This window comes from Thermothielavioides terrestris, chromosome 6, assembly GCF_000226115.1.
Source record: "Thermothielavioides terrestris NRRL 8126 chromosome 6, complete sequence".
NCBI classification, from domain to species: domain Eukaryota; kingdom Fungi; phylum Ascomycota; class Sordariomycetes; order Sordariales; family Chaetomiaceae; genus Thermothielavioides; species Thermothielavioides terrestris.
The window spans coordinates 1383205-1402625 of NC_016462.1; the positions used below are offsets into that span (position 1 = coordinate 1383205).

General features: G+C 63.6%; 7 protein-coding genes across 7 annotated transcripts; all 7 read right to left on the reverse strand.

Moving 5' to 3' along the window:
• Nucleotides 1–140: 140 nt before the first annotated feature.
• On the reverse strand, nucleotides 141–4113 carry THITE_2092855 (uncharacterized protein; the record flags this gene model as incomplete). Its single annotated transcript, XM_003657635.1, has 3 exons — nucleotides 141–255; nucleotides 319–3677; nucleotides 3805–4113. The coding sequence occupies 3 exons, from the start codon at nucleotides 4111–4113 to the stop codon at nucleotides 141–143; spliced, it is 3783 nt and encodes a 1260-aa protein (XP_003657683.1).
• Nucleotides 4114–5544: 1431 nt separating this feature from the next.
• On the reverse strand, nucleotides 5545–7987 carry THITE_2123591 (uncharacterized protein). Its single transcript, XM_003657636.1, has one exon. It carries the CDS (start codon nucleotides 7819–7821, stop codon nucleotides 5668–5670), a length of 2154 nt encoding a protein of 717 aa, XP_003657684.1. The 5' UTR covers nucleotides 7822–7987; the 3' UTR covers nucleotides 5545–5667.
• Nucleotides 7988–9991: 2004 nt separating this feature from the next.
• Nucleotides 9992–11137, reverse strand: THITE_2018718 (uncharacterized protein; the record flags this gene model as incomplete). The annotated part of the gene is made up of 1 exon (XM_003657637.1): nucleotides 9992–11137. A coding segment is annotated over one exon (1146 nt), but the record flags the coding sequence as incomplete, so codon positions are not given.
• A 15-nt stretch (nucleotides 11138–11152) lies between these two features.
• THITE_2123593 (uncharacterized protein) lies at nucleotides 11153–11883 on the reverse strand. The gene has a single exon (XM_003657638.1). It carries the CDS (start codon nucleotides 11661–11663, stop codon nucleotides 11322–11324), a length of 342 nt encoding a protein of 113 aa, XP_003657686.1. The 5' UTR covers nucleotides 11664–11883; the 3' UTR covers nucleotides 11153–11321.
• THITE_2123594 (uncharacterized protein) lies at nucleotides 11884–12940 on the reverse strand. Its single transcript, XM_003657639.1, has one exon. It carries the CDS (start codon nucleotides 12395–12397, stop codon nucleotides 12116–12118), a length of 282 nt encoding a protein of 93 aa, XP_003657687.1. The 5' UTR covers nucleotides 12398–12940; the 3' UTR covers nucleotides 11884–12115.
• On the reverse strand, nucleotides 12941–15543 carry THITE_2123595 (uncharacterized protein). The gene has a single exon (XM_003657640.1). The coding sequence runs from the start codon at nucleotides 15297–15299 to the stop codon at nucleotides 13203–13205; it is 2097 nt and encodes a 698-aa protein (XP_003657688.1). The 5' UTR covers nucleotides 15300–15543; the 3' UTR covers nucleotides 12941–13202.
• Nucleotides 15544–16525: 982 nt separating this feature from the next.
• On the reverse strand, nucleotides 16526–19054 carry THITE_2123596 (uncharacterized protein). The gene is made up of 2 exons (XM_003657641.1): nucleotides 18557–19054; nucleotides 16526–18483 (listed from the first exon to the last, which is right to left on the reverse strand). Exons 1-2 carry the CDS (start codon nucleotides 18852–18854, stop codon nucleotides 16706–16708), a joined length of 2076 nt encoding a protein of 691 aa, XP_003657689.1. The 5' UTR covers nucleotides 18855–19054; the 3' UTR covers nucleotides 16526–16705.
• Between the last annotated feature and the right edge of the window lie 367 nt (nucleotides 19055–19421).

Here is a 19421-nt window from a genome sequence, read left to right on the forward strand (position 1 = left end):
CTCAGAATACTCGGCCCTCCTTACACGCAATTGTACTTTCTCTTCATCGCTCGTCCTTTCTCCCGGCAACCAAAGCTCCACTCCAGACCGAACCCAGAACAAACGAAACGCTCATCTCCATCCGATTATGCGTACACGTCTCACACCTCGGTCTCCACATCGGGCGTGCGCCCGCTGAGGCTGCCCACCTTCATGAGCCTGCGGGCGGCGAACAGCGCCTCGTCCTTGGCGAACTGCGCACTGCGCATGGGTTTCCTGCTCGGGTCAGCCATCCGTTTTGCAAGACTCGCCGACGGGAACGCAGCCGGACCAACCTACCACTGCATCAGCCCGCGGTGCTTCCGGTGCAGGTCCCTGCTCCGGCTGCGGTACTCGCGGTACTGCTTGATGGGGTTCCTGCTGCTGCTCGTCTTGCCGGTCGTGCCCGTGGCCCCCGTGGCCGCGCTGTCCACGGACCCGCGCGCGCCGTTGGTGCTCTCGCTGCCGTGTCGCTTCCACGTGTAGTTGCCCTCGTCGCCTTCGTCGCTCCCTTCGATAGTTTGCCGCTCCTTGCCCTTGGCGCTCGTGGCATCGTTGATGCCCAGGTCCACCTCCTCGGCCTCGTCCTCGTCCTCGCCGCTACTGCTCTCTACCTCCTCCTCGTGTACAGGGCCATCAACTTTCCCGTCGACCCCATCGGCACCTTCATCCTGTCGCTCGCTCCGCCCCTCACCCAACAAGGCCGCCGGATCCCCGCCGAACGCGCCGCTCCAATCGGTGCCGTCCTTGGCCAGCCACTTCCTCTTGTCCTCCTCGGGCGCCATGGCCAGCACGTCGCGACCGTGCGTCAGGCTCTCCTCGTGCAGCCGCTGCACGGTGGGCGGCACCTCCGGGCGGACGTGCTCGGCCCGCACGCCCTCGGCGAAGCAGGCCTCCCACGTCTCGATGGTCTCGCGCGAGTCGTTGTCGCTGACGAACCGCAGGTGGTCGCGGTCCGTGCCGGGCTTGAACCGCCCGCGGAAGCGCAGCCGGCCGATCTCGGCGATCTGCAGGTCCGGCACCGTCCCCACGTTGTCCGGCGTGATGTAGTTCTGCGACAGCCGCGTGCCGTTGTTGCACCGCCAGATCGGGATGTCGAAGTCCCGCTCCTCCGCGTCCGGCACATCCTGCAGCCAGACCGACGCGAACGTGTCGGGCTTGCGCCGCCTGCCCGCCGGGCGGAACTCGAAGAAGACGGGCGAGCGGTAGCGGTAGCGAACCGGCAGCCGGATGCGGGTCGACTTGTGCTTGCTCGATGGCTCCGAGGAGGAGGCGGAGGCGCCGCTGATGTCCCACGTCAGGCCGGTGCCGTCGTCGGTCTTGCGGCAGACGTCGGACTTGACCGTGGCCGAGCTGCCGCCCGTGCGCAGGCGCAGCTTGGTCCGCTGGGTCGGGCAGTAGCCGGACGCGGTGATGGCGTCCGAGAGGAACTCGAACGTGCCGATCTCGCCGAAGCCGAGCTGGGTCGGCGGCAGGCGCAGCTCGACGGACCGGAAGAGCAGGCTGAGCCGGATGCGCCCGAAGCCGATGCCGCCGTCGAGCGGGTACCAGCGCGTGCTCTGGCTGCTGGTCTGCAGCACGTCGCTGAGCCGCAGCGGGACCACGCCGATGATGGGGTCGTGCTGCCGGTGGCGCGAGTCGCGCACCGTGACCGTGACGATGCACGAGCGCCAGTCGCGCACGAACCGCTCCGTGCCGGCCTCGAAGATGGGCCGCGACGAGACCACCTTGGTGCGCGTCTTGTACACGAGCTCGTCGTTGATCAGCACAGTGCAGTACGCGCTCGGCAGCCTCTTGCCCTGCTCCTCCTTGATCTCGCCCGCCTCGGGCCGCGCCGGCTCGTACTCCCTGCCGCCCGTGCGCTTGCCGCCCCGCGAGCCCTTGACGTTCTCGAGCTCGAGGTTGACGATCTGGTGCACCACGACGCTGAGGATGCCGCTCGGCCACAGCGGGTCCGGCGGCGTGTGCACGACCGCGTCCTCCTCGGCCGTGTCGAGGCTGCCCCGCTCGTCCTGCAGCTCCTTCCTGTCGCGCAGCTCCGCCGGCAGCTTGGGGTCGAGGCCGTCGGTGCGCAGCGCGCGCCGGAACTGCGTCTTGCCGAAGAAGCCGACCTCCCAGTGCAGCTCGCCCGGCATGGCGCTGCCGGCCTTGACCCCGCGGAGGCGCGACACCTGCGGGAACATCCTGCCCGGGTGCTGGATCAGCTTCTGGATGCTCAGCTCGACCTTGCCGACCACGTCGTCGGCCGACGACCGGTCGCTGTCCCACAGCTCGAGCGACAGCTGCTCGTCGACCCGGATCACGTCCGCCGTCAGCGGCAGCGCGCAGCACTCGGAGAAGATGGGGTTGAGGTCGTCCTGGATCACGCGCGTGCAGTACTGCGGCTTGCCGAACTTGGAGAAGGACACGCAGATGTAGGGGTCCGACCCGCCGCCCTCGCTGCCGCGCCGGTCCTGCTTGCTGAGCCCCGTCGCCCGGTGGATCCGGATGAACAGCACGCCCAGCGCGATGGTGTCCTTCTTGATATTGTCGCCCTGCAGCATCTTGCCAACGTCGAGCGTCATCGACTTGGGCGCCACGTACATGTTAGCCACCGTCGCGATGGCCCAGTTGACAAAGTTGAAGATGACGGGCAGGTTGAGGATGTTGGCGCCCTTCTCGACAAGCGGGATGCAGCTCGCCTCCACCTTGGGCAGGCCCATCAGCGTGAAGCTGAGCGTCTTGACGAACGGCGGGTTCGGCGCCAGCGCGACGCGCAGCCTGGCCGTGGCGACCAGCCGGTTGAGCTCGACCCAGATCGGGAATGGCACGCCGAAGAGGCCCTTGACGCCGAGGTAGAATATCAGCTGCATGCCCATGTTCCTCGCCTTGGAGGACACGTCAGCCGACGAGGGCTGCGCGTGGTACGCGATGGTCGCCTCGAGGTTGTAGAACTCGCCCCCTTCCTCCTCGGCTGCCAGCTCCTGCGGGTCCTTCCCCTTCGCTTCCCGCTTGTGGATCTCCTCCTTCAGGTCCTGCATGTACGAGTCCGGCAGCGCCCGCAGGCTCAAGATGCGCAGCGGATTGCTGCCCTGCGAGATGCCGTTCACCTTGACGTTCTCCACCACGCCGGGCACGCTCGCCTGCATGACATCCTCGAGCGTGTCGGCCACGGCGGCGAACATGTCCGGGTTCACCAGCCCCCAGATCAGCCCCAGCGCCGTGTTCAGCCACTCGACCGACTCGGGGATGAGGTTCACGACCGCCGTCTCGCCGCGCCTCTGCTCGGCGCTCCACTCCGTCGCCCGCCCCCGCCGAATCAGGTCCTTGGCCCACAGGAACACGGCCGAGGCCACGCCGGCGCCGAGCGGCACCAGCGCCCACAGGCTGCCGCCGCCCAGCGCGCGGCCCAGCAAGACCACGGCCAGGAAGAGGCCCGCGCAGAGCACGTTGGCGCGCGCCTCGAGCGCCGCGAACATGGGCTCGTAGCTGACCGCCGGCGTCGGGTGGAACAGCACGTTGGTCTTCTCCCCGTGGATCGGCACGTCCGTGGTCGCGCCCGCGGCCACCGGCTCCGGCGGCGCCGTCTCGTCCTGCGCGGCGCGGTATTCCTCGCCCGACTGCGTCGGAAGCGTCTGCCTCGTCGTCGGCTTGCCGAGGTTGGCGTTGGGGATGGTAATCTGTGATCCAGGGGCAGGAGGAAGGGTGTCAGTTTTTGTTGCTCTGCAGTCGGCCCTTTGTTTTTACGAGGGCCCAGCCGCACGCAAGGGGAAAGGTCCCTTGGAGGGAAGGGGGGGTTTTTCCTACCATGGGCTGGTCGGCCGCCTTCATGTGGTGCGTGTCGATGTCCTCGATCTCGACGTCCCTGCCCGTGACCGGGTCGCGCACCGTGCGCCGGTTCTTGCCCGCCGGGCTCTTCTGCTGCTGCTGCTGCGTGGCTGATACGTGGTCCTGCGCCTCGCCATGGCCGCTGCCGGCCCGCAGCTGGGCGTCGACCTGGGCGTCGCGCTGCTTCTTCTGCCGGTCCAGGCTCTCGACGAACTGCTTGATGTTGGGGATCCGGTTGGTCCCCGAGTAGTGCTGCCCGGACGGGTAGACCTTCTCGTCGGCGTTCATGGCGGCGGTGGTGCTTGGGGTGAGATGCGTGGGTCGGCGAGGATTGACTGATCTGTCTGTCCCTGACGACGGGGGGTGAGGTAAGTTGCTGATGATACGTAGAAGTAGGACTGTTCAGTTGCTGGTAGGATTCAGAGCCGATGGGCCAGGGCCACCCAAGGTAAGGTAGGTATGGGAAAGGAAGGCAAGCACTACTGGTAGGGGGGTCTAACACGAGCAGGCGAGTTATATCATCTATAGGTAGGTAGCTAGCCCACGGCACAGCAGCTCGCTGAGAGACTCAAACAGAGTTCGCGGCTTGTGTTAATACGTAGCTTACCGTGTGGGTAACTGCTCTCTGAGCGTGTAAGCCATCCACAACCAAATTTCCGGAAAGACCAAGCACCAGCACCAAGCAGCCTACACTACACGAGCGTAAATTACTGTAAATTGCCAATGGCAAAAAGCCAACCGAGACGATCCGTCATCAGCGTTTGCTTGCGCTCTGCGCTGGCCTTGCCCTTCTTTTTTTGAGCGACCCAGATGACGTCGGTGGTCGACGGCGCCCCACCGTCCGAGAAAAGGGATGACGTCCGTCATGGAAGCCAACTCCATACCACCTAAATAGGTATTCTATCAGTGAAAGCAAGTGAATAACGGATGACATATTCCGTAAAATATTCTGTAGTTAGTGGTCTATAGTGCAGCTAATTGATGATTTGCTGACGAAGGCGAGTGGCATTCTTGGCCCCGCGAAGGATCTTGTAAGTTGAACATCACAAGACAGGGCTCGCGCTCGAAGTAGCCACTCCAGCTTCCATCTGCAGGTCTTCGAATCATGCCGCGGTAGCTTCCAGGAGACGAAACACGCAAGCTACCTATATCCGATGGAAGCTACTGTAAATCACCACTTTTCTAGCGGGTTCAAGACCAGGCCGTGTCCTCGGGATAGAGTATGTATCAAAGGAAGAGATGTGTGATTTGGGGAAAATGGATGATTTGGCGGGTCAGGTCAGCTACCCAGCCCCCTGCCGGTCAGGTCAACATGGGAGGGTCCGGTCAGGTCAGCATGGGAGGGTGTCGGTCAGGTCAACACTGGATGGGGTCCGGTCAGGTCAACTACTACTCCCTCGGTCGGATCGACTCAGCTTCCCCTGTGCCAGTCTGCTCAACCACGGACTGGACAGGAGCATATACCTATGTACTGGGCAGCACAGCACGCTCTCCATTTGAGGTACACAATCCGCAAATGCAGGGAATCATTTGCTCCTTTTGCCATCAATTGCTAGCTAGCTGCATATACACACATGGTCCGTCGCATCCATCGTAACTCATTCCAGTCATCATCAAGCCAGTGTACAGGAACGGATATAAACAAAAAACCGAGGTATCAAATGCCCTTGCCCAACTCCGTTTTCCCCTCGCGCGCTATGCTCCCCTTTGTGCTGCATGCAAAATCCCCCAAAACACATCATTAACCTCCCCAATATCCTTCCCTCCCTTCCCTCTCCATACAATTCACCACCGCCCTCTCATCCAGTGGACCAGACAAAACAAGACCTTCCGCAGGCGACATCACAACACAGCGCCGCCATCCCGCCATGGCACCCACCCGCGCCCGCCGAACCCATCGCCCACCGGCCTTGCCGTCATGGTCGGCGTGCCCTCGTCCATCTCCACATCCCCATCCCCATCCCCGTCCCCGTCCCTAGCTCCCTCGCCGTCCCTCTCCCAACCAGCCTCCCCCCGCAAGGCATTCCGCACATACAACCCTTTCCCCGCTCCCCGGGACTCTTTGCTCAGAGTATACCCCTTCCCCTTCCCCTGCCCCTCACAACCCTCGCCCTCGTCCTCAGACGCGGACACCACGACGCTACTTGCGTCCGACATCTCCACGTCACCGCCGCCGCCGCTGCCGAAGCCGCCGACAGCGTCCGCAGACCGCGGGCGGTGCTCGTCAAAGACCGAGTCGCGGCCGGCGGTGCTGGCGCAACAGCAGCTGCTGCTACACACGCTGGCGGCGGTGGAGGACTCGATGCTCGGGGTGGGGGCCTCCTCGTCGTCCTCCCCATTCCGGTCGGCCGCCGAGGCGGCGGCGGCGGCGGTGGCGCCGCCGCGGCCGAACATGTCCTCCATTGTCATGGAGGGCAGCCGGTTGTTCATAGACATGGACATGGAGGACATGGAGTAGGGCTCGGGCGTGAGGTGGCGCACGCTGTGGCTGCAGGAGGAGTCTGGGGTGGAGTGCCGCGTGGGGAGCAGGGAGGAGGGGATCGGGGTCAGGTCGCCGGCCTGTCGCGGTCGCAGATGGGGTTGGTGAGGCGGGGACGGCGGCGGCGCGGGTGCTGGTGTGGCTTCTCGCGGCGGCGCGGGGGCGGGAGGAGGAGAGCGCGGAACGGCAGGGGCAGGCGCAGGGGCAGTGGTTTTTGGTGGTGGTGATGGTGGTGTTGTTGTTGCTGTTTTTGCAGATGTTGCTGGAGCAGCGGCGGCGCGGGCGGGCGGCACGGGCACCGCGAGGACCGGCACTTGGGTCTGCGTTGCGGCCGCGACGGCCTTCGCCAGCTGCGCCTGGGCGAGGGCTTGCTGGTTCCTCGTGCGCGGCCGCGGCGCCGGGACGGCAAGCACAGGTACTGACACCGCGGGATCTTTCTTGGCCGGCACGGCGGCTGCCCCGGTGACCGCGCTCTCCCCCTCTCCCTCTTCGTCCTGTCCGATCGTCCAGACCCAGCGCCGCTTCTTCTCCCGCCGCTTGCTGCTCCGCTTGCGGATGCCGCTGCCCGTCGGCGACCGCGCCACGGGGGTCGACGCGTGCATGTTGGCCATGCGCCGGCGCATCTCCTCGAACGGGCCGGGGGTCTGGCCGCCGTCGCGGGTGCTGTCGCTGCCGGGGGCGTCGGCCATGGCCTGGTCGAGGCTGTTGTCGCCGTCGTCCGAGGACGAGGTCTCGGGCGAGATGGACGTGGGCGTGCTGTCCTCGGCGAGGAGGTCAATGTGCGACTTGGTGTACTTGCTCGTGGTGATCTCCTGCGTCAGGGGGCTGTTGTAGGCCACCCGCCGGGCGGCCTTCTCTTGCAGCCGCAGGGACTGCCGCCGGGGAGACTCGGGAGACTTGGAGCTGAGCGGCGGCAGCGGCGAGTTGCGCAGAATGCTGCGCAGGCTGCGCGGGTGGGTGTAGGGCAGCTTTGTCGACCCGGCGGGCATCGTCGTGCGCCGCTTGGTGTTCTGGCTCGCCGGAGGCAGCGGCCGCGGCGCGTCCAACACGGCGGTCGCCGGCGTCGAGGCCTCGAAGGTGAACACCTGGGTGCCGTTCTTCTCGGGCGGCTGGGCCGACAGGGGAGGCGTCGCCGTCATGGCAGCGCTCGGGAAGCAGATCTCCCCGGCGACGGCGGGCGATATTGGCTGGGCGGTGATGGGCGTGTCGAGGTAAGGCCCCCGATAGGAGGCGGGGGTCGCGCGGTCTTTCGCGTTCCCGGCCACATCCTGCGTCTGCAGACGGAGCACTGGGCGGCCGCCCAAGATCGCCGTGGGCGGGTTCTCCTGCACCGGCGTCGACCGGTCGACGGCTGTGGCGTACACATTGGAGAGCGTGTTGAAAGCTGTCGGCGACTTGACATCGACGGCCGCGGCGAGGCATCTCGATGTCCGCCCACTCGGCCCGTTGGCAAGGGCCTTGATCTGGAGAGACAGTCTCGGCCTCTTGGGCGGACTCGTGGGCGACGTGCTCGACATGGTGCGAGGGGTGTTGGCACTGTGGGCGGCAACTGGGAGGAGGAGCGTGTCGATCAGTCAAGGCCGGGCGGGCTAATCTAAATTAAAATCTAGTATCGAGTAGGCCACCTGCGGAAGTTCCCTAAGCCAGCTAGGAAAGAAGGCAGGTGAGCGGGCCAGCGACCTCACTCTCTCTCTGTTGGCCCAACAGACGAAATGGCGAAGGACTGAGCGTGAGCGCCAGGAGGGGGAGATCGCAAAGGGAGGGCGGCTATATGAGGACAGAGAGGAACAGTGTGCGCCCGCCGGCGGCTAACGAACTACACTAACTGGTGTCCCATGTTGTGGCAGACATGGAACGTCGAGGTCAGGTCAGCGCAGCGAGCGGGGCCCCATGTTCGGAGGAGCGCCATGAGCATGGCCTGTCAGACTGTTCGGGTTTGTCTGGCCTGTCTGGCCGTCTGCAAGCCCCCGCACCGTCCGTTCGACCGCTAGTTAGTGCGTGCGGAATAGACGCGAATGGCGCCCGTCGCCCATCGCACCCCTCATTCCTTTGTCGGACGAACAGGGAGTGGGATCCTGCAACGCCCCGAGGTTGGTTGTTGGTCGAAGGAAGCGGGGCCTTTGCGCGTCCAGCACACTTCTCTGCAGCTTGCAGGCGCCAGCGCTCCCTCGTCCAATCACAGCTTCAGCGACCCGGCTGGACCCACACGCAACCAGATCACATCGCGCCTATTTTGCGCCAAGCCCATTTTTGCTCCGCTGATTTGGCGGGCGGCTTGGGAACGGATCCGGGGGACAACCGCGGCCCTTGCTTCTCGAACTCGCCGGCTTCAAGCGGCTGGCGCTAGCACTCAATATCATCGCTGTTCGGTCGTGCAAAATGACCGACTGAAGGATTCGGTGGCGTCGTAAAGATCTTCACTACTGCGGTAAATGCTCCGTATGCCGGAGGGACTTTGGCCACCCGACGAGCGCACCTTCCCTGGACAAGAAACGGCCGGATCCCATTGAAGAAGAGGGGGGGGCGTCAGCCCCCGGGCACTTCACCGTACTCATAAATTAGCGAGGAATCATGGAGTACCTGTGGTACAATAGGGCTCTCCAAAGAGCCCAACTCCGCTGCCGGCTCATCCCGGGGGTCTGGGCCTCCCCTGGAGCTTGCTTCTTGTGAGCGGCTGACGGCACAGACGTAGCGAGCAAATCCGACAGACTGGGAATTGGGGGCCAACGCTGTGGGTTGGCCAGTGCTGACAACCCGAACATGCAACATTCGCTGCAGCTTTGTGTGCTCTCGTTGGTACTCAAAGAAGCGCAAACAGAGAAAGAAGAAAAGAAAAGCAAACAAAAGAGAATGAAAAGAAAACGACCCGAACGGCAGGAAACACACATTCTCCGGCACCGCGAGTTCCCGTCGGCTCCGTAGTGTAGAGTAGGAAGAAGCGAGACCAGGCCCGACCGTGCCGCCGGGCGGCAAAGTCCGCGCTCCTCCACTGTCAAGTGACCGGGTCCGTGGTGTTCCGTACAGTGTCGCTGCAGGGAAGCGCACACCGAAGCTTTCATTAATGGTCTTGCCTCGATGTCGACAAGATTGCTCGGTGAGAAGGAAGCCGCAAGAGGAGCCGGGCCAGCGAGAGCTTGGGGGGGAACACAGGTCGGGGACAGTCGTGAGTTGACCGACTGATGTAGTTACGCATCACTCGCTCAGCGCTCAGCGCATAAATGATTCGTGACGCAAATAAAGGTGAGGTATGGTAGCCAGAAAACCACGCAGGCTGGACACTGATCCCTGTGCTTGCGAACTCCCTACCCCATTGTACAGTTGGACCGGAGGTACGGAGTGCTCCGTAAGATATCTGACTTCGCTGGTTGGCCCCGTTGGCATATCCGTTGTCCGACAGCGTGTCGAGACACCACTCTGTAAGACAGTGAGGGACGTGTAGAACAATCTTGCACCAGCTTCCCTTCGCTCAGTCAGTGTACATTCATGTACATAATATGCTACCCGCTGAATTTATCCCCCCCTCCCAGTCCGTTGTCGAGGCTGTGGTCCCGCGTACGAACACGCGCAGAAACACGGACAATGCTATCGCACCGTCCAGCAACATTACGTAGATTTAACTCTCACACTATCGGTACAAACAAGTGATACAGACAGACAGACACACCATCACTTATCACAGCGCGGCCCCAGCACGACACCGAGCAGCGCGCCGATCAACCCGCGGACGCGGCGGGGGTTCTCGAGCGCGCAGGCGAAGACGACAGCGGTGCTGGCGGCGAAGGCGAGCGTCTCGCGCCACTGCATGTCGGCGTTGTAGCGGCGGGGCAGCAGGGCGGCGAGCGCGCGGGGAGCGACGAACAGCGCGACGTCGCCGCGGCGGCGGGCGCTCTCGAGCAGGATGCTCCAGCCGCAGAGCGCGCAGCCGGCCGCGACGCACGCGCCGCCGTCGATGCGCTGGCGCGCGCCCGGGTGGGAGCCCAGCACGCGCGGCCCGAGCCGCGTGCGCGCCAGGCACACGCCGTAGTAGAACAGCGCGATGAAGGCGCCGAGGAAGGTGGAGGAGCGGGCGGCCGAGAGCAGCGCGTGGCGCAGCGCGCGGAGGCTGTTGCTGGTTCTGCTGCTGGTTCTGCTGGTGCTACTGCTGCTGCTGCGCGACGCGGCGAGCACGAGCGCGATGGGCAGGTAGCTGGTCAGGGCCCAGCGGAAGGAGCGGAGGAAGCGCGAGGCGGCGTGGCGCTCGCACGACGGGCCGCAGCCCATGTGCACCATCTCGCAGGGGAAGGGGATCGACCGGGCCGGATCTCCCCACTCGCGCGGCCAGCCGTAGTCGGCGCACATGGCGCCGAGCAGCGGGGCCTGGCCGGTGTCGCGGCCATAGACCAGCTCGCCGGCGCGGCACCGGCGGAGCGCCTCGAGCAGTCGCTCGTCGACGGCGGCGGCGGAGCGGATCCACTTGTCGTAGGCGCGCGGCAGGCGCGACGGCTGGTAGATCCACGTCCACATGACGATGCCGCTGGAGAGGGCGAAGACGGCCGGGTCGGTGAGCCGGGAGATGGCGGCCTCGACGGGCGTCCACTGGCCGGCGGCCTGCCGGCGGAGCCTGCGGCGGTGCCACAGCTCGCCGGCGATGACATCGAGCGCGCGCGTGACGGCGAAGAGCGTCAGATCGAGGGTCCGTCCGGCGTACCGGACGGGCTTGGAAGCCAGGTGGCCTGGGAGCTCATCGGACCCGGGCTCGGCCGCGGTGCTGGTAAAGCTCGGGCTCTGCTTCGACTGGAGCAGCCGGAGGCTTAGCCAGGCGGCGATGAAGCAGGCGAGCCACCTTGAGAGCCTGGGACGGGCTGTCAGCAGCGGTGCAAAACAAAGAGGGCTGTGGCAGGGAAACGCGAGGAGGGAGGGTGCTTCACCTCTTCCGAGACTTCTCGGAGAGATCCTTGGCAAGGCGGTCGAGGATGTCTCGGAGCGGAAGCTGGACGCAAACGCCGGCCGCGTTAGCGACGCGCAGGCGTGGTGTGACCTAATAGGGGGACGGTTGTGGCGGCCTTGCCTCGAGCAGCGTGCTGCCTCCGACCAGAGCGGCGCAGAAAGCGGGAAACCCGTGCAAATCAAGCGCGCGCGCGAGGATGCGCCGCAGGGCGGCCAGAAACGGCTCGTCATGCTGTGTGCGGTGTGTGTCGCGTGTCGCGTTCGCCGGTTTGCGTTGGCTGGTGAGCCGCGGGCCGTATTGGAGCAGCAGGCCCAGCAGCCTCGGTCCGATGCTGGTGGCGCATCCCAGCAGGTACGCTCGCACCAGCGGGCGCAGCGACGGCGGGATGCTGCTTTCGCATTTTGCCAGTGTGCTGGATGACGAGTTGGCCATCGGGGGCAGCCATTCCACGCTGATCACTGCGTATAAATGAGGGTAGTAGTGAGCGAGTCTGGTTGAGAAACCGAAAATGGAAGCAGGGCCATAACCCCTGGCATGTGATGAACGTTTCAGGTACGGGTACGGATTCGGAATAACTTCTGGTAGTTAAGCCAAAGTTCTTGTTAAATAAATACCTGACTTCAAGTTGGGTCGATCACTGCGCAAATCATGGGAGAGGGAAGTAGCGTTAACAAAGGTAAGGTACCTATTCAATCGAAGCTCCTCCCAGGTATGCTTGGCTTGGCGGTGGAGACTTCGGATGACAGCCAAACACCCTCGTTGCATCCATCCGTTCAACCAATAACGAGCGTTTGTTAAAAGCAGTGTACCGAGCCACCAGGCTTCGTTTCCAATTTCCAACTTCGGTAACTCAACGTCGAGTTACCCTCACGACAAGTTACCCTCTACTGCTGTTGTTGATCTTGACCGCGAGACACGTTGCTCATCGACTGCTCCAGCGCCACTTGCAGCACCATATCCTCCAACTCGTCGTTTTCCCTGACAATCTGACCGAGCCAATCGGCGATGTGGCCCATCAGGATCGCCCTCTTCTCCGTCGAGCCTTTGTAGCCCGACAGCTCCTTGAGTTCGGCTTCGAGTTCCAGGGTGGCGTCGCGTCGGCTCTGTTCGCTGGCCGAGTGGTTCTCGAGCTTTTGCTCGCGCGTCAGTTTTGCGCGTTTCGCCATGGTGATCCGGAGAGACGTTGTTCGGGAAGAGGGTGATTTTTGTGTGTTGAGAGGTTGCTTGCGGATTTGCTTGCTTGGTTGCTGTTCCCGAGATGCTGGGAACTGGGCACGTGTGCTCCGAGATGGTAGAGACGGGACGGGACTGGAGATAGGAGACAGGAGGCAGGTGACGGGGGAGGAGGCAGCAATATATACACCAACGGTTCTCCGCTGCATCAGCCTGCTGGAACGCCGCCTGGCGCTCCCAATTTTTGCAAATTCGAAAACAATTCGGTCATGCATGGCATGGCAAGCAGAAAAAAAACTGCAAGCGCTGGTCCTTTTGCGTCTGCGGACGAGGAGCCAAGCCACAGTAACCTGCTCCCATGACTTCACATGTTCGATCAAAATTTCTTGCCTGCATAAATCAGTCCGCTGGCCAGACGATCAAGAACCTTGCAAAAAGATACAGAGCCTAGCGTCATATCTACGCACTCGGGTGATGCCCGGTTACAATTCAGCTTCAGGCCTCAGCCACGCGGACTGATCTGTCCTTGACATCGAACCGCTCCAACCCGGTATGGTACCTTCATATATATGTACCTGTGAGTTGATACAAAGGCAAGGAACATGGCGACAACAATTTTCTCCTATCAATATGCTGGAAAACAGACCGCAAGCACCTAGGTAGTACAGCTAAAAACGCCGCGGACGCCTTTATGCACTTTCCATGACAGGCCAGTGTCCCGTGTATCATACAATCCACCGTCCGGCAAGCAGCATGGCAAAGAAGGCCTGCCTCCCCCCTTCCCAACCCCCAAAAAATCTACAACTTCGCTCCGCCTTGCTTCTTCAAAGCCTCCGGCTCCCTCCTGCCAAACCCCTGGCTCAGACCAATCCTCTCCCACCAGAACCGACACGCCTCCTTCTCCAGTTCAGTCATCTCGCGCACCTGCGCCGGCACGCCCCTGTGGCGGCCCCCGCTGCGCTCGTCATTCCCCTCGCCAAACACCATGATCTTGCCGGCCCCGGCGCCACTCCCAGCGGTGGCGGCGGTGGTGAAAGGCGACACAAACGCGGGCCAGGGCAGGCCCTTCTCGCCGCCGGCGTTGCCCTCGTTAGGGCTGCCGCTGCCGGCGACGCCGGCGACGAAGCGGGCGAACGCGCCGTGCATCTCGCGCGCGACGGCCTCGAGGCCCGGCACGCCGCCGCCGAGGTCGGCCAGGTCGTGCGCCGCGACGGGCGCCTCGTCGGCGTGGTTGGCCGTGCCGTGCGCCGCCGTCGCGGCGTACTGGTACACGTACACGTTGCTACTGGCGCCGCCGGAGGCGAGCGACATAAAGTGCGCCGTCTGCAGCACGGGGCAGATGTACGCGTAGTGCGCGTAGGCGGCGTCGAGCCGCGCCCACTGCTTGCCCATGCCCCGGGGAACTTTGGTGTATGGGCTCGCGGACGGGTTGGTGACCGGGTCCGGGTAGAGCGCTTCGAGCTTGTCGAGGTCGGCCGAGGTCAGGGAGGGGATGAGGGTCTGGAAGAAGGCGCGGAACTCGGCGGCCGTGTTGGCCTTGGGCGGGATGAAGACGGTGCCTTCGTTCGTGTTGAAGCCGGTGATGATGGGGATCCGGAGATGCTGGCCGGAGCGCCAGGAGTTGATGGGAAGATCGGGGATCAGGGGCGGGAGCGCGGGCGCGTCGGGGATGCTGGAGTTGGCGAGGGGGTTCGGTCCGTCGATGACCGGTTGGAAGGGCCAGGTAACGTTGGCCGAGTACTTGTCCCAGACAACCTTGCCCGCACGGACGATGGTTTTGAGCGGAAGCGTACGGAGGTAGGGGAAGATCTCGGATTCCGGGACGCCCCCCGCGCCGGCGGCGATGAGGAACTCGCGGAACTGTACGAGATGGCGGGGGTGGGTTGGGTAGAAAACGGCGCGGGCGGTGGTGGCGCCGGACTCGAGTATGGCTCTGGCGAAGGGTGCCGGTTTGGAGGAGCGCGAGTAGTGCATGATGTGATGGCCGATCGAGTGCGCGCCCGCGCTGAGCCCCATGAGGGTGACGTTCCCAGGGTCACCGCCAAACGCCTCGATGTTGTCGCGCACCCACTCGAGCAGCATTTGCTGGTCCCGCAGCCCCAAGTTCAGCAGCCCTTCCCGCGCAGTCACATCGGACGGCAGAAACCCCAGCGGGCCGACCCGGTAGTTGAAGTTAACAGCCACCATGGGCGCCTCGGCAAAGGCGATGAAGGTTGCCATATTGCGCTCGGCCCCGTGGCCGGTGTTGAAGCCGCCGCCATGCACGTACACGACGACGGGCAGCCGTGGCCTCTTCCGCGCCGCCCCCTGGTCGCCGGTCCGCTCGTACCCGTCCTTGTCAACCAACCCAGCAGGCCGGTAGATGTTTGCATTTAAGCAGTCCTCGCTCATGTTGCGACGCACCACCCCGTCGGCCGGACATATCTTGCCCCAGGCCACTGCGTCAAACGTCTCGGTGGATTCGGGGAGCGGCTGTGGCGGCCGGAAGCGGTTCTGGCCGCCAGTGTCCTGGGCGTAGGGCACGCCGCGGAAGGCCTCGATCGACTTGGGGAGCCGTGGCGAGGCAAGAAGGGTGGTGCCGATGTAGGTGCCCTGGCGGAGTTTGACGGCGGGCTCCGTCGCGGTCGGACGGGGCCTCTCCTTGGTCGTCATGGCCGGCGGCGTGGCGGCGGTGGTTGTCGGCTTCGCTCGGTCGGCGTTATCCGGATGGTCCAGCCCCGGCTTCCCGTCGTTGGCCACGAACTGAATCGCAGCAGGCAACTCGCGCTGGTCGGACCCGTAGTCGAAGGTGTAGAGATAGAACCACAGCAGCACCAGGACGGCGAGCACGGAGAGCCACGACGAGGCGAGCACCGTTCGGCGGCGCCGGCACTTAAACGGGGGGATGCAGCTCATCGAGCGGGCGGAGGTCAGGACCCCGTCGAAGCCGTCAAATGGGGCGCCGGCATTGGCAATTGACCGCCCGTTTGTCTTGGGCCCGAGCTCCACCCAAGCAACTGCGAGAGGTGCGGGGAGTCCTTGGCGCGCCTCAAACTTAGGTAGTGTACTGTACCCCGTAGTTGATCCGGTTATAATCTACCGACCGTCGCCATTTGAGCCGTTGCAGAGTTGCAGGGTCCCAGTTGATGTCCGAAAAGCCGGCAGCTAGCTAGCTGGCTAACGGTATCCGGCAGGGTGAAGGGCGAACGGGCAGTCGGGAAACCGGGCGAAACATACCACCAGGTCGTGGCTGGGCACAGCATACATCAGGGGCCAGCCAGTGAATGCACGTTTAACGTTAACTGGAGCAGTTTTTGCCTTGACGCACGAATGGAACCCCGCCAGGTCTGAGGAGATTGTTGTACGGCAGTCTGGAAGCTTGTTTGGAAAGAGCGAGTGCTGCGGGGGACACCGGACGGGCTTGGCATCCACAGCGCAGCGCAGCTACGGCAGTGTCGCACGTGTGTCGCGTCTGATGGGCATATGACAACACTTGGTACCACAGCCATAAGCCCCTGTGGACCGCGGACGAAGTGAAGGCTAAGGTGAAGATAAATTGAGCGAGATTGCCAGTGTGACGCCAACCGCAAGCTGGTTCCTTTCTGGACAGGGCCTGCGTAACTCGATACTGTGCGAAGTGGCTTACATCTCCGGCGGAGCCGCTGTGGAGCGCACGGACTACATGCCAGATACCTGAAGACGCCGCCATGGTTCGTCAGAAGCTGATCTGCTTCAGGCATCATCAACACGGCATAGCAATGCAGGACACCAACCATCAACAGCAGGACACCTAGTGAATACGCAACGTATTTTATGTTTTCCGGAATGGAGCAATAACCCCTGGGCAATCCAGAGAAGCTGCCAAAAACACGAAGTGATAACCGCAAGTCGACCCCGACAAGCAGAGACAGGTACAGATATCGGTGCCCTACCAGCCAGGGGGATAAGTGCCTAGCATGCATAAACAATAAACTCCAGCCAAACCTCGGCTCTCCTCGAAGAGCAAACAGCCCCGTCACGCCTTGAGCGCCCGGGATGCGACCGCCCCTCTGTCCAGATAACTAACGCTAAACAAACAAGCCGCCAAAGACACGACTGGTATAAGCCTGATGATAATCAACCAACCAACCGACAACTCCCCCTAAAAGCACCGACGCAACGTGATATTCCACACCCCTTGAGGCCTCCTTGACACCAAACCAACCATCAACACCCCCCCTCCCCCTAGAAAAAGAAAACACCGGCAGCACACACTCCACCGCACCGCCCGGGAACGAGCGACCGACCCAAACACACAAAACCGCGCAGCGCAAAAGTTTAGGTCAAGCCGCCTCCGCAACCTGCGTCTGCACCTGGGCCTGCTCCTTCGCCTTCCCAGCATCCCTCTCCCTCTCCCGCGCCCGCTTCTCCTTCTCCCTCTCAGCCCGCAGGCGCTGCTTCTCAGCCCACTCGCGGCTCAGCATCCTAGACCGCTCCGCGGCCTCGCGGCGCGCGAGCACGGCGGCCTCCTCGCGCGCGCGCCGCTCGCGCTCCCGCGCCGCCGCGTACGCCCCGTCCGCCGCGAACACCTCGCGCCCGCGCTGCCGCTGCGCCGCCGCCTCCTCCGCGCTGACCACGCTGCGCTTGCTGCCGCTAACGCCGCCGCTGCCGGCGCTGCCGCTGCGCCGGATGCTGCCGCTGCCCGTCGACGTCGATGTCGCGCGGCTTGAGAGGTCGCGGGTGCGCGGGCCTGCCGGGTCGGTGGTGTCCTGGGCGGGGCCGCGGCCGCGGGTGGGGAGAGTGGTAGTGGTGGTGGCCGCGGCGGGCGCGTTCGTGGAAGGACGCGCAGCGGAGCTGGATGATGGGTAGGCGGCGACCGAGTGGCGCTTCTTGGAGGCCGGCGTGATGGTCGTCGCGGCCGAGTCGGACGAGCCTTCGGTCTGTCGCTGCCGCTGGCGGGCCAGGCTGGTCAGCGTCTCGCGGGGCACGGTGCTCGGCGCGAGGTTGGCGGGGAGCGGTCGGGCCTTGAACTCGCGCCGCTTGCGCTCCTCTTCCTCTTGCGCGCGCAGCTTGGCCTCGCGCTCCTCGCGCTTCTTCCTCGAGATGGCCTCGCCGGGGAGCTCAAATGTCGGACGCGTCGGCGGCTTGGACGACTTGAAGTGCGGCCTGGACGGCGAGTAGGCAGCTGCCACGGCCGCCATTTGCTCGGCCGACAGCTGCTGGGACCGGCGTTGCTCGCGCTGCTCCTTCAAACGACGAGCCACCGCCTCGCCTGGCAGCTCGAATGCCGGCACCGTGGGAGGCTTGCTCGACTTGGCCAGCGGCTTGGGCGGCAGAAGGCTGGCAGGCCTCGGCACTTTTCGTGCGCCTGAACCTGAACTTCCGCCGACTGCTTTGTCGTCCTCTTGAGCTGACGAACTGGAGGCCGCTTTGCGTACCGAAGCGCTACGCTCCACTGTCTTGGGCCTCGCCGCCGGGCTTGCAGTAGCTCTGACTGAAGTCGCTCGCCTCAGCGGCGACGCCTTCGCACCTGCTCCATTGGTGTTTTGCGTGCTAGCTCTGTCATTCTCGGGAGAGAACACCCGCTCGAGCTGAGTGACTTGGGCAACCGCTTCTATCTCCTCTTCAAGTTTATCGAGGGCCTCAACGGAATCCTCGATGCGGGAGACTGGCCGGGAGTGCTCCTTGACCTCCACTGCCAGCTGCGGGCTCTTGGGCAGTGTGGCCGGTCCCTCCTCGTGGCGCCCGGTCACGGCGCTGTCCTGTGCCGCGGCCTCCGTCCGCTCCCGCTCAGCGGCCGCGTCCATCGTGAAATCCTCGTCGCCCTCAATGCGGGTGGCTAAGATGGTGTACACGTCAGTGGACTCGCCGTCGTTCCCGAGCGCCCCGCCGAACAGCGATCTACGGCGAACAAGGTTGCATCCGAAATAGAGCGTCTTTTCGCCCCGGCGCAGCTCCGCGTCGCCATGGGAGTCGTCGCGCGGCCTGCGCCCGCTGGCGGAAGTCTTGACCGGAATCGAAAGCAGCCACTCGAACTGACCTTCTTGGTGCTTTGACAGTTGCTCCTGTACGCTGGGAAGCCGCTGGCTGGCCAGGAAAAGGGGGTCCAAGTGTTCAGGGTCTACGCGAACTACCGTTAACTCACATCACTACATAGGTAGTGCTTGCCGTGAGCGTTAGCACCAAAACTTTACCTTCGGAGCCCTGTGTGATGCAGTCTGTGCCGGCGCCGGAGTGTGCGTGGGAGCTGCCCCGGATGCAGTGGTTAGTTTCACAGGCTGTGGTTCGGCCTTGGCCAGAGCCGAGTTCAAGCGCGCAGCCTGGCTTGTTCTCCTTGTCGTTGCAGTTGATGTGGAAATCGTCTAGCTGGCGGGCCAGGGAGTCAATGGTGTTGGGCTTAATGTTCTGAATATTGCCGAGCGGGAGTTCGCCAAGGACCGTCGATTGGGCGTCGAGCTCGATGCGCGGTCGGGGTCGCGCGGTCGTCGCCATCCTTTAATAAATCCCCACGGGAGCGCCCGAAACAAGAAGCCAAGACGCTCGAAGGCTTCGGAAGCAGAGGCCCGGCAACGTGGGAGACTGGGGGGTTGCAATGCAATTTCGCTGATATTCAGAACGCGATTGGCTGGCGCCAACAAGGAGGGGAGTTTGATCCTCGGGCCGGACGGCTGCTGCAAACTTTGGGATATCGGTGCAAGCTGAGAAGAGGGGGGAAAAAAGCAGATGGTCCGGTATGTCAGTCAATCAATGATGCTTGTTAGCAGTTGGATGCCGTGGTGAAGCAGATACATGTGAGGAGGCAGCACCGGACGTGGCAGGGGGCGGGATTTAATGAGGGCGTTGCATTGTTTACTTCCCCGTCTCCACGGCCGAGAAGGCATCGATTGCCGGCTCACACGCAACTTCCCGTCATGCGGGGACTGATTGTTTGCTCTCGGTTCTTGCGACTTGTGTAGTGTACAGGAACCCAACTCTCAGCTTCCTTCAGTCTCACCTCGAATGGAACCCCGCCTTTAATGTTTGTCTGAGGCAAGCGCTCTCCCGGACTGTTCATTTCAA